Source organism: Hippocampus zosterae, chromosome 4 (assembly GCF_025434085.1).
Source record: "Hippocampus zosterae strain Florida chromosome 4, ASM2543408v3, whole genome shotgun sequence".
NCBI classification, from domain to species: Eukaryota; Metazoa; Chordata; class Actinopteri; order Syngnathiformes; family Syngnathidae; genus Hippocampus; species Hippocampus zosterae.
Window position 1 is genome coordinate 27696519 of NC_067454.1, and position 13880 is coordinate 27710398.

At 47.0% G+C, this 13880-nt stretch overlaps 1 protein-coding gene across 1 annotated transcript; it reads right to left on the bottom strand.

The window, feature by feature from the left end:
- Positions 1-4392: 4392 nt before the first annotated feature.
- mthfs (5,10-methenyltetrahydrofolate synthetase (5-formyltetrahydrofolate cyclo-ligase)) lies at positions 4393-7533 on the bottom strand. Its single transcript, XM_052064040.1, has 3 exons — positions 7265-7533; positions 5115-5379; positions 4393-4914 (listed from the first exon to the last, which is right to left on the bottom strand). The coding sequence occupies exons 1-3, from the start codon at positions 7373-7375 to the stop codon at positions 4688-4690; spliced, it is 603 nt and encodes a 200-aa protein (XP_051920000.1). The 5' UTR covers positions 7376-7533; the 3' UTR covers positions 4393-4687.
- Positions 7534-13880: the final 6347 nt, after the last annotated feature.

Sequence of the window (13880 nt, forward strand, 5' to 3'; positions counted from 1 at the left end):
CACCCGTCCCCGCCGTGGCCCGAAAAGACGATTTAATGACCAGCTAAAGGGTCATCTTCAGCGATAACGAGGGCCTTCTTGGCCTTCTTTGGACTTCTTGGCGGCCCGGTGGTCCAGTGGTTAACACATTGACCTCACAGTGCAGAGGTAACAAGTTCAATTCCAGCTCTCGCTCCCTGTTTGGAGTTTGCATTTTCTCCCCGAGCCTGCGTGGGTTTACTCCGGTTTCCTCCCGCATTCCAAAAACTCTAAATTGTCCCAAGGTGTGTGACAGGAGTGTGAGTTGTTCGCGCGGATCACCATGCAGAGACACACATAGACAAACAACCATTCACACTCACGCAGATGGTTGTTTGTCTCTGTGTGCTCTGTGATTGGCTGGCAACTGGTACAGGGTGTCCCGTACCTACTGCCTGAAGATGCCTGGGATAGGCTCCAGAAATGCCCAGCGACCCTTGTGAGGATGAAGCAGATTGGAAAATGGATAGATGGATAAAATATACTAAAAACTTGTGTCGCATTGTTAATTATTTTGTTCCAGTCTTTTCTCATAGGTGGGCAGTAGGAAGCGTCATGTTTCACTCAGAAACTGCAAAATAACTCATGGGAGACATTTATGACATTTTTTATACTGTACTGAAATCATCAAAAAAGGGGGTTCATTAACACCAGATAATTTCCCATCATTCACATGGCAGGTGATAGGCTTGAATCAATTCACGGTGTCCATCAAATACAAAGCTTTTGTAGCAATTTTTTAACCCTCCAGATTCTTTGAAAATGTTTCTCCACCCCTGCCACAGACTGAACCAGAAGCTTTTTTTAACAACTGAACCAGCTGAGCTCATTGAGTTGGCTGCTGGTTGATTAAGCTTTTCCAGATGTTTCCACCTCCTCCAGCTCAGTTCAGATTACTATTGAATATTTACCCATGTCACTGTGGGAGGGGCGACTCATGGATATAAACATTCTGGGGGTCAGTTGAAGTTGCGCAAATAGCACGACAAAAAGATTGAATCAGGTCACACATTGACCTGCAATGGTAGTGCAGTGGTTTCACCCCCCCTCCCGCCCCAAAAAAAGAATCAGGGAGTAGTTCTCTAGTTTTATTGTTACCATTTAATATTATAATATTAAATGATGGAAGGAGATGCTCTCTTGTGCCCGTTTCATGACTGTGGACTGTCTGTCTTGTGTATTTCTGTTCTTAGACTTAGCCGAAGATGATTTTTTTTGCCATCGATATGCCTCAAAGATTCTATTATAATAACCTACAGATTGTCACCAAGCTTCTATATTTCTTTATGGGCGTATGCTTTCGAGCCAAGTCAGACAAGAAAGAAATGAGACCAATAAACAGGTTTTCGGTCTTCTTTGGGCGCCCCACCCCTCAATTTAGCTAGACACACGTGTGACACATGGGGACCTTATGTAATGCCACCCTGACTTGGCCTGTGTTGCCCAACTGAACTGGCATGAATAACCAGAAAACAGCTCATGGACTACAGTCTTACAAAGAACCACACATTCAACTTGTGTTTATCCAAAGCATTTTACATAGAATTCAGGGGTGACATTACACTTATCATTCTTGGGCCATCCCCCTGACCACCCACATACCAAGGGGGAAATTTTAATATCTGTTTTTTCCACCATTTTCACATGGAGGCCACCCTTTGATACCCTATACTGAGTTTTTTTTAATTAACTCCATATTTAAAGAATGAATGCACAATTGATCTAAATGCAAACTCTGAAGTATTTATAGTCAACGTTAAGTCATTATTTTCACATTTCATTAAGCCAATAATGCGACTTCACATTTTATCATACCATCATATCATAACATCGGCAGTCATAGTTTTATTTTAAAAAATCCACACACATACCAATCTTGCGCACACACCATTATATAAACCAAGTGAAGGAATAATTATGTATTTTAGATTTAGTAATCATACATTTGTGTTTTAATAATGGTGAATTGATTCTGCTTACTATGAAGAATGCTTGTGCGCTTAATAAAGATATACTTATGCTCTTAATAAATAGATGCTCATAATTATAATAAAGAATGCTTAGTGCAAAAAAGCAACATTTAGAATTGTGAAGAATTAAGAGACTTGTTTTTGTCAATGTGCTTTTTAGATGTGATTTGAATGAATGAGCGATTGATCTCAGTATGTAAAATGGTGTCAGCTGGCCGTCTGTGAGAAATGATCACTGGGATTAGCCGTTAGTTCGCGAATCAAAGCATGAGATAGAAGTCGATTATGAGGTAGGACACAAAAGCAAAGCCACTAAAAAGAAAATGGCATTATCAAGTAAATTAAGATCAGACAAATGTTGCTTTCTACGTCGATTTTTTTCCTGCTTGATTATGAGTGTGCTGGGCATTTTTCTGGAGAGTTGTGAATTTCATTTCATGAAACACTGACTGTGGATGGTATGGTAAAGAATGACGAAGACACGCACTTCACGTATGCACCTGGTCATCTGCCACTAAAGTAATCAATCACACTGAAACCACGCCCCACTCCCCCGCGGCTAACTTCACGTTATGTTAGCTGGTCTGATATTATGACACAAACTGTGATACGATATCATGTTACTTTCCCTAAAGTGTTTAAGATACAAACCAAGCCTGTATATATGCTGGTGTTAATTCAACACCCGTAGTGTCAAATTTTTTCAACAGTACATCCACTACAGTATAGGAAACGGACAGTGTTATCGGGCCAAATCTTCTTGGGCTGTTTCCCTTCACTGACCAGAAAGGAGAAAACCCGAGAGGTGTGTGCAACTCAATACGCACATGACTAGTTGGCCTTGTCTTCCAGATTGGAGGAAGGACACTTGGCTTTTCGTATCATCTCATTTTTATGTTACATTTTGGGGAATAGCCATATTTTTGTCAAGCAGCTGACAAATTACGCTCGATAGACTGAATGGACTATAAGTTTACACACACACACACACACACACACACACGAGTTTGAATTCAAACAGAGTGAAATGAAAACTCTTTTAAATAAATTTGAAAAAAAAATTGTGCAGCTCGTCTCTCTGGCAGATTGCACCAAAACATGTGAAATTAACTTGAATGTTAATGAACCCAATTGCCCGTGTCGCCCATGTGAGCATGTGTCATCACAGATTTATGATTAACCAAGAGGCCCATGTGACCGGCACACATTTAAGTACTGTAAAGATGTAACATGATGTGGACTCTGAATTAATGTTATCCATTTTAAATAATATGAATCATAAAATTCAAGTGGGGACCAAGTTATAAAGAAAATTTTCTTTTTCAATCAAATATCACCATGTGAGAGTTTTTTTAGGAAATCGATGCTGAGGAAATTTTTACAAGGAGAACTAGTCAACTCCAGTCATTACCTAAGGCCGTGGTTTCAATTTCAAATGGACACCAATCAGGGTAAAATGCTGGTGACATCCTATTTTAACAATTTCTCAGTGTTACATCTTAAGACAACACAGGCTTTTTATTACTTAGTACTGTGAATGCAATACTGACAATCTGCTTTTATAACCATCCCCCAACTTTGAACACCGATTGAATTGCAGCGTGCTGAAGCCAGAATGTGTTTTATCATCCTTTTGCCTTCAAGGTACAGAGCCCCTAAAGGGACACTAGAAGGCTCAAAGAAGAGAAGCCACTCCTTTGTCATCTCGGCTACGTTCTTGAGGTCGTTGTCCTTTTGGAAGGAAAACCTTCACCCTAGTCTGAGGCCCTGAGCACTCTGAAAAGGTTTTCATCCAGGATGTCTCTGTGCATCACTGCGTTCATTGTTTATATTTTATTTATATTGCACTTACATTGTACAGTTCTTATCTGAAACTTTTAGTTTGTGCAATGAAACACTTTATTCCCCCCCCCCCCCAATGTTGCTGCTGTAAACTGCAAATTTCCCCAGTGTGGGTCAAATAACGGTTATCTTATCTTTCCCTCAGTGCTGACGATAGTTTCCACTTCATCCAATTTATGGGGTATATTGTGTGTAGAATTTTCAGCGGGAAATTGTGATTTATTGTATTTTGGAATGAGGCAAGAACATAAAATGTAGAGAAAAATAAAACGATGTGAATACTTCCCGGATGCAAGGTGACGGTGACCTGAAAAGAACAGCAACTTGACAAACCAAGAAAGCCTCCTGTTTTTGTGCCATCTCGAGTAGCAGAATTCTAGCAAGAGATGGTGCCGTTGCTCTGTGCAAGCTCTGATTTCAGTCGGGGATTGCTCAATCTCAAATGAAACAGGCTGCACGGTATCGCATTTGGCGCCTTGATGTAAGTAATTAATGTACTTGAACAGGGAATGTTAACAATGAATATTAGACTTAAAATAAAACCAAATCAGACCAGGGAACGTGATCGAAAATAATTGCATTTAATTATTGTTTACTTTTGACTCTTCCTCACCGGCCTGCCCATCCCTGCTTGAGTTACACCTCTGTTGTACCAGTTAGCGTTTTGAACGAGCGAATGACTTCTGGGTAAGCATTAACCCAAGGACACTACAGATTGGATCATCAGTACATATGACCTACTAAATCACAGCCATACCCACCTCTGTCATCCTGCTGTTTAAATGCAAAGATCCACACAACTGCATGAAACAGTGACATTTACACATTTATTTATGCAGCATAAAGAACCAAAATGCTCAATTTTTATCTTCATAAAGGACTTCATCAATGAGCACATCATTGCCGTCAACAGGGATATCCTGACACAGTTGCTCTTTATAGGCCAAGGCGATGGTGTAGGGCTTCCCTCTGGGGTGCCGGAGGCAGCGCTCCAGATAAGTGTCATAGAAACCCTTGCCCCTGCCCAGACGCTTTCCAGACAGGTCAAACCCGAGACCTGGCATCAAAATGAGATCCAGACCCCCTAGAAAATATTGGTAAAAAAATGAGTGTTAGCGTTTGTTGTGAATGAAGTCATACAGGTTCAAACATGCACTTATGGTTAAGTTATTATAGGGCTAAAAGACAAACAATAGCACAGGACAGACTAATTTGTGAAGTATTTTTGCCATTTTCAGACTCAGGGGTAAAAAACAACAACAACAAAACACTTGCAGTCTCTACCTCCACAAAATGCATCTTCTCTGCTTTTGTCATCCTCGGCGGGCTGTAGGATATTCCAAGACGTCTTGGGCAATGAGGCCATGTCCTGCATACTGTTGAGCTTCAGCATGTCCATGTGGTTGCTGCTATGGTCATATCTGGGGATGAAGCAGCTTTTACCCACTTTAAACACATCTTTGATGATTTCCTCGGTGTGTACTTCATCATCCATGCTGAGAAATACTGCAATACGTTTACAAGCCACATATTTTGGGTGTCTGATGAGCTGAAAGAAATAAACAAGGCAAGATCATTCGATTCAAGAGCAGAGTCCGATGAAAGCTTACAATATGCATATCAAAACTTTTAAAAGTTTAGCAGTTCAAATTGGTGTTCACTCTGGTGTTTCTGCATGGGGTTTTCATTAGCGATTTAATGAGATGTCCCGAGGTGTTGGAGCATGTCTCGAGCAAGAGTGGGCGTGCCAAATAAGGCCCCGATTTAGAGCGTGAAGAGAATCACGTAACTGACGTCATTGGTTTATTCAATGTAATGTTATTTCATCACACTCGAACCCCATGCGCCCTTTTTTTTTTTTTTTCGATGCGGCCGGTATGTAGTCATTGTATTTATGTTTGCTTGTTGCAATTCTGCATATACTTATTTTCAGCTGGCGCCATGAATAGAGTGTTGCTCTTCCAGTCACAGTGTCCTGGGTTCGAGCACCATAATAGATTTTGACAGGTTAAAACTCACACTCATTTATATTCATCTACATTGTATTTAGGGTGTTATATTCCTCACTTGTGCCATATTTACATGACACACCTACTACTAAAACTTGAAAATCGCTACCTATTGTAACTGTTTGATCTTTTTGACCACATGATGGCTCCATAGAGCAAATGAAGCAACATGGAGCTTTGAACCATGGGCAAACCAACTGGCTGGAAAGCTTCAGTGCTTCACAAAGCTTAATTTCCCCATCACTCGTTTTCATCGTATCCGCTAAACTACACAGATATACATGATCAGTATTTTTGGTCCACCATGTTGGCAGTTTAGATCAAAAAGATTCTCGATTCAAATGCTCAGTTGAATCAAGGAAGAAGAAAAATAATGAGTCAACCTCCAATTGTGGTGTGTGACATCATGGGAAAACGATACAGTAAACTTCCCTCGAAAACAGATTCCAGGTTTGTGGTCCTGCTATACACAGGCTGTGTGTTTAGAGTTAATATAATTTGATTTATTATTATTATTATTTTAATTGATATGAACTGTAATTCCACTTTCAACAACTTTATGGTGTATAATGCGAGGTCAGTTAATTTTGTTAGTTAATAAAAGAGGAATAAAAGACGATCTTATCTGTTCCTTGAAACACAGAGAAGGAGCAGTAGGCTGTACAATATTTATGTGCCAACCATTGCTCTTGGACACTGTCAACATGCGCCCTCCTGGGGATAAACAGTTCAGATATGGATCCTTGATAATAAAAGTGTGTTTAAATACATTAAAATGTTTTGTATTGGTCATAGAAACACACCAGTAGAATATTTAAATAGTGTGTTTCTGTATCGCTGATTTCACTTATTGCGGGATGCTTTGTTAAGGAACCCGCCTCAATGTAAGAGGATTATCAAACAGTACTGTGCTGTTAATGCCAAAAGACATTCAGAAATTATTTTCATGGCCCATGATTTAACCATATTCTTATAACAACAAAATCATGTAGTCCTTTGCACGATACTGTATCTTTTTTCTCTACACCCGACCCTTTGTATTATTACCATCTATAGGGGTTTAATTTGCTGTTTTTCTTTTAAGAATGCATGTAAGTAAATGTGCCATTGTGTTGATGTGAGTCGTACAAATTCCCGAGCCAATAACTGATGTATATTTTGAAACTGTCTAAAAGTGGGCAAAGCAAGTTGCTAAACTTACATTAAAACTTAATCATTAGATGCAACTTGACGCCCAGTGATCTGAGACAATTGTATGTGGATGAACTTTGCTAAAACCAGTGTAGCGAAAGTATGAGTTTTGTTTGAGCAACGCCATGCCACTGCATTACAATTATGAACCCGTTTTCGCCCAAAATGTACTTTACTTGCGGCACCATTGAAAAATAGCGTCTTTACATGAGCGCCAGGGTCCCATTTCCTTACCTTTTGGCAAACAATTAGAGACTGTCGCTGTTTCTCCTGTTGACTTAGGAGTGCGAGCCGACGCTTTATTTCTTTCCTAAGCGCTTGTTTAGCTGCTCGTGTAGCGGCCATTCTGCCTCTCGAGATTGAGTGCAAAGTCTACTTTATCTATGCTTCGGATGTCTGAACCAGAACTGATTTCCACATCCGTTGCGCCATTGCCTTATTAAATATTAACTGCAATGTAAGTGACAGGGATGCAAACTTTATTGTCCGAGGCGCTCTGCAAATACGCAACCTCCGGCTTGTGGGCTTGCAGCCAAAGACCTAAATACACAGATCCCTCATTGAAGTGGTGAGCCCGTTGCCACCGTCCGTCAGGGCGTTCGCCATGTTGAATGTGACCAAGGCTGAATGGTGTGCTGAGGTTTACTTTATTCATATGTATTTACCCAAATTTGGCTAAATAATATTCAACTAGGGCGGCCCGGTGTTCCAGTGGTTAGCATGTCGACTTGACAGTGCAGAGGTCATGGGTTCGAATTCTCGGTTCCGGCCATCCTGTGTGGCGTTTGCATGTTCTCCCCGTGCCTGCGTGGATTTTCTCCAGGTACTCAGTTTCCTCCCACATTCCCCCCCAAAAAAACATGCATGGCAGGCTGATTGGACACTCTAAATTGTCCCTAGGTGTGGGTGTGGGCGTGCATGGTTTTTCGTCTCTGTGTGCCCTGCGATTGGCTGGCAACCAATTCGGGGTGTCCCCTGCCTACTGCCCAAGGACAGCTGGGATAGGGTCCGGCACACCCCGCGACCGTAGTGAGGATAAAGCGGTTCGGAAGATGAATGGATGAATGAACGAATATTCAACTAAATAGTTAAGCCAAGGGAGGCATGATGGTCGACTGGTTGGCATGCCTGCCTCACAGTGCAGAGGTGCAGGGTTCGATTCTGGCGCCGGCCTTCTGGTGTGGTGTTTGCATGTTCTCCCTGTGCCTGCATGGGTTTTTTCAGGGTACTCTGGTCTCCTCCTCCTCCTGAATGACAGGTTAATGGAACACTGTCAATTGTCCCTAGTTGTGATTGTGAGCGCAAATGGTTGTTTGTCAATGTGTGCCCTGCGAATGGCTCAGGGTGTATCCTGCCGACTGCCCGAAGACAGCTAGGACAGGCTTCAGCACACTCTGTGACCCTTGTGAGGATAGAAAAGGAAAATGAATGGATGGATGAATAATTAAGCCTTATACAAGTGTCCAAGAGGAAATTGCAAAACATTTTCACCAAGGTAACAGATACACAGCAAAGGACAACGTCCACGTTCCTGCCAAAAACAGACAATTCATCCAAAATGTGTCAGTGCATTTATGATTCATATGCAATATTTAATAAAAGCAAGCAAACATGCACTGGCAATATTGTTTCATATCACAACATAATAACTTAGAAATGGGGTGATTAATAATATACTGTAGCAGTAGTGCAAACAGCTTCTGTCACGTTGTGCCGGAAGCGATAAAATGATCGCTTCGTGCACAACAAGATAATGAGGTGGATCCCCGAAATAGCAGACAAAGCAAAGGTGGTCCGAGAACAAATGGGTTTTAATACAAAACACAAAATACCCGTCCGGGAGCAACAAACAGAAAACGCTGGTCAAAATCAGGACCAGGAATAAAAGGAAGCAACAGAAAACGCTTGCGAGAAAACGGCAAGGATTATAGTTGGCAACAATAGGAATTAATAAGAGTAGATTTAACGACGCGCAATCACAGCCACAAGGCTACACAGCAATGAATAGATTAAGGCAGTAATCGAGAGAATTGGCTCGGGGTGGAATACTCCGGCAGTAAGTTAACTGCCCGAGCACAAAGATAAACCCTGTGTAATCAGTCCTTAATGGGTGACAGGTGTGTCGGCGGTAGGCAGGAAAAGTCTGCCCCCCTGCTGGCAAACACGGGACGTGACAGTACCCCCCCCTCAACGGACGCCTCCCGGCGGCCTACCCGGCTTGGTCGGATGAGCTGCGTGGAAGTCGCGCAGAAGGGACGGATCAAGGATCCAGGAGCGGGGCACCCATTGACGATCCTCAGGCCCGTAGCCCTCCCAGTCGACCAGATACTGGAATCCCTTACCCCTGCGCCGAGAGTCCAGGATGGCACGAACCGTGTACACCGGGTCACCGTCGACGACCTGCGGAGGGGGGGGCGGAGTGGAAGGCGGAGCCAAGGGACTGGAAACCACTGGTTTGAGCAGGGAAACATGGAACACGGGGTGAACCTTCATGGCGGGCGGCAGCCGGAGCCTGACCGTGACGGGGCTGACGATGGACTCGACCACGAACGGTCCAGTGAATCGGGGCCCCAGTTTCGCGGACGTGCCGGCCAGGCGGAGATCCCTCGTAGCCAACCACACCTCCTGCCCCACCACGTATAAGTAGGTGCCGGGCACCGACGACGGTCCGCGATCTGCTGGTTCCGGGTCGCCGTGCGGGCCAATGCAGCTCGGGCCTCTTTCCATACGCGGTGGGCTCGCTTGAGGTGATGCTGCACAGACGGGACCTCCACCTGTCCTTCCTGGGACGGGAACAGCGGCGGTTGATACCCGTAGGCCGACATGAAGGGGGACCTACCAGTGGCTGAAGAGACGAGGGTGTTGTGTGCGTACTCCACCCACGGTAGGTGGTCGACCCAGGAGGAGGGACTGCGCAGGCATACACAGCGGAGGGCCGCTCCCAGATCCTGGTTGGCACGCTCGGCTTGTCCGTTGGACTGGGGGTGGTATCCCGAGGTCAGACTGACCGTGGCCCCGAGGGATCGGCAGAACCGCTTCCATACGCGGGACACGAACTGGGGCCCCCGATCCGAGACGATGTCCTTCGGGATCCCATGGAGACGGAAGACGTGTTGGACTAGGAGGTCGGCGGTCTCCAGCGCAGACGGCAACTTAGACAGCGGAACAAAATGAACCGCCTTAGAGAACCGGTCCACGATGGTGAGGACGACCGACCGCCCACGGGATGGAGGGAGGCCCGTGACGAAATCCAGGGCGATGTGTGACCAAGGTCGAGGAGGGATGGGCAATGGCTGGAGCAGTCCTGCCGGAGGCCTATGTGAGACCTTGCCGCAGGCGCAGGCGGAGCAGGCATTGATATAGTCCACCACATCCCTCCGAAGCTCCGGCCACCAGAACCGCTGGGTGACGAGATGCACAGTCCGGTTCACCCCAGGATGGCAGGCCACCTTGGACCCGTGCCCCCACTGCAACACCTCCGAGCGCAGAGGTGGGGGTACAAACAACTTCCCTGCGGGGCATCCAGCCGGGACCTGGACACCATCCAGGGCTTCCTGGACCTTCTGTTCGATCTCCCATCTCAACTCCCCCACGATGCACCGGGTTGGGAGGATGGTCTCTGGTGACCGGTCCCTCTCCACGGGGTCGTGGAGACGGGAAAGGGCATCGGGCTTGGTGTTCTTTGAGCCAGGAGAGTATGTGAGGATGAAGTTAAAACGGGTTAAGAATAGTGCCCACCGGGCCTGACGGGGGTTGAGTCTTTTAGCGGAGCGGAGATATTCCAGGTTCTTGTGGTCGGTGTAGACCGTGAACGGTTCCTTAGCCCCCTCGAGCCAGTGGCGCCATTCCTGTAGGGCGACGATTACAGCTAGCAGTTCACGATTGCCCACGTCGTAGTTGGACTCTGCTGTACTGAGTCGACGAGAGAAAAAGGCGCAGGGGTGCAATTTCTGGTCGACCGGGGAACGCTGGGACAGAACGGCCCCGACCCCCGAATCCGAGGCGTCCACCTCTACGACGAACGGGAAGTCCGGGTTAGGATGTTGCAGTACCGGGGGATTTGTGAATGCGGCCTTTAGGCTGGAAAATGCCGACCCCGCAGCCGAATCCCATTTGAATGGGACTTTTGTGGACGTCAGACGGGTCAACGGGAGTACCTTTTGGCTGTAGTTGCGAATAAAACGACGGTAGAAGTTAGCGAACCCCAAGAAGCGTTGCAACTCCTTCCGGTTAGTCGGTGTTGGCCAGTTCGTCACCGCCTCCGTCTTGGTGGGGTCTGCTCTCAGCTTGCCCTGCTCAATTATAAACCCCAGAAAGGAGATGACAGGTACATGGAATTCACACTTCTCTGCCTTGACGAAGAGCTTGTTCTCTAATAAACGCTGCAATACCAGCCTGACGTGTCGCTTGTGTTCTTGAATTGATTGGGAAAAAATTAAAATATCGTCGAGATAGACGAAACAGAAAATGTTCAGCATGTCTCTCAACACGTCGTTGATGAGATTCTGAAAAACGGCGGGGGCATTTGTCAGCCCGAAGGGCATAACCAGATATTCAAAATGGCCGAGCGGGGTCTTAAAAGCAGTCTTCCACTCGTCACCTTTCCGGATGCGAACCAGGTGGTAGGCACTGCGTAAATCTAATTTTGAAAAGACTGTGGCTGACTGTAAAGGGGCGAAGGCGGAGTCTAGCAATGGTAGCGGATACTTATTTTTTACTGTGATGTCGTTCAGACCCCGATAATCCACACACGGTCGCAGGGATTTGTCCTTCTTTCCAACAAAGAAAAACCCCGCACCTAACGGCGATCGCGATGGTCTAATTAGACCTGCAGCGAGCGAGCTGTTGATGTATTCCGTCAGTGCCTCGCGCTCGGGTTTAGACACCTGATACAGCCGGGAGGTTGGCAACGGAGCGCCCGCCCGCAGGTCTATGGCGCAATCGTAGGGTCGGTGCGGGGGCAAAGAGCGTGCGCGATCCTTGCTGAACACTTGACGCAAGTCATGATAGCAGTCTGGCACTCCGTCAAGGCAGATAGTTTCGGGGATGTCGTCACCGGCGCGTTCGTGCTGCCCTACGGCTGATCCTAAACAACGTTCATAACAGTTCCGGCTCCAACTCTCTATTGCCGGACGCTCCCAGGAAATTACGGGGTTGTGAGTCCTGAGCCAGGGCAAGCCGAGAATAACCGGAGCGTTACGGCACTGCAATAAATCGAACCGTAGATGCTCAACATGGTTACCGGATAATTTTAGTTTTAGTGGTTCTGTTCTTTGCGTCACGACCCCCAGGAGGCGTCCATCGAGATCACAAACCCGCTTTTTATCGGCCAACTTCTCGACATAACAGCCCAGGTCGGCGGCGAAGTCGGTATCCATAAAACAACCATCAGCCCCCGAGTCTATCAGAGCCCTAACCCGCCGCGACCGGGGCCCCTCAAATATCTCCCCCTCGAGTTCCAGTCTCCCGGTGTGTCCCGGCCGGGAGTCAGTTCGCCGAGGCGTGGGGGACTCTGCGCGGGGTCGGGACTCACAGTTTTTGGAGGGCGAGGATGGGGAATGTTCCGGTCGGCTGGGAGCAGCATGAGGTCCTCGTTGACAGCTGTCAGACCGAGCCCGATCGTTGAATCGGCGCCGTCTCTGCTCCGGTCCAACGTTTTCGCCACCCAGCTGCATCGGCTCCTCCCCGCAGTACGTGGCACACCGGGACGGAGAACGATCACCTCCCCGCTCCCGGTTTCTCTCTCTCAGGCGGTTGTCCAATCGCAGGGAGAGCTCGATTAACTCCTCCAGGTTGGAGCTGTGGTCGCGAGTCGCCAGCTCATCCTTGAGTTCGGTGTTTAATCCACGGCGAAACAGTCCGCACAGCGCCCGGTCGCCGTAGCCACTCTGGGCGGCCAGAATCTGGAACTCGATGGAGTAGTCCGCCACCGATCGCCTCCCCTGGTGGAGTTCAAGTAGCCGGCCCTCAGCCTCTCTGCCCCGCACGGGATGGTGGAACACCCGGCGAAACGCCGCCACGAAGCCGTGGAATGAAGACCGGAGGCTCGGCTTCGCGTCGCTTGTCGCCATCGCCCATGACGCCGCCGGACCTGTCAACAGGCTCATAATATATGCCACCTTCGCGGCGTCAGTAGCATAGAGGTAAGGTTGCTGGTCGAAAACGAGCGAGCACTGGTGGAGGAAGTACCCACACTGCCCGTGCTCACCCCCGTAACGTGGGGGGTGTGGAAGCGAAGGCTCCCTCATCATTGTGGGAAATGATGCGGGTGCCTCAGGGGTGGCAGGACGAATCACGGAGGGAGGTGCTCTCCGTTCCTCCACCCGTACAAGACGGGGTTCGAAATCATCGAACCTGTGAGCCAGCATGGAAACCGCGCTGCTGATTTCCGAAATGGCTTGGCCCTGCTGACTTAACTGTTGCTCTCGGCAGGACAGAACGGAAAAAATCTTTTCTAAGTCTGCGGGATCCATGGTGGCCGGAGTATTCTGTCACGTTGTGCCCGAAGCGATAAAATGATCGCTTCGTGCACAACAAGATAATGAGGTGGATCCCCGAAATAGCAGACAAAGCAAAGGTGGTCCGAGAACAAATGGGTTTTAATACAAAACACAAAATACCCGTCCGGGAGCAACAAACAGAAAACGCTGGTCAAAATCAGGACCAGGAATAAAAGGAAGCAACAGAAAACGCTTGCGAGAAAACGGCAAGGATTATAGTTGGCAACAATAGGAATTAATAAGAGTAGATTTAACGACGCGCAATCACAGCCACAAGGCTACACAGCAATGAATAGATTAAGGCAGTAATCGAGAGAATTGGCTCGGGGTGGAATACTCCGGCAGTAAGT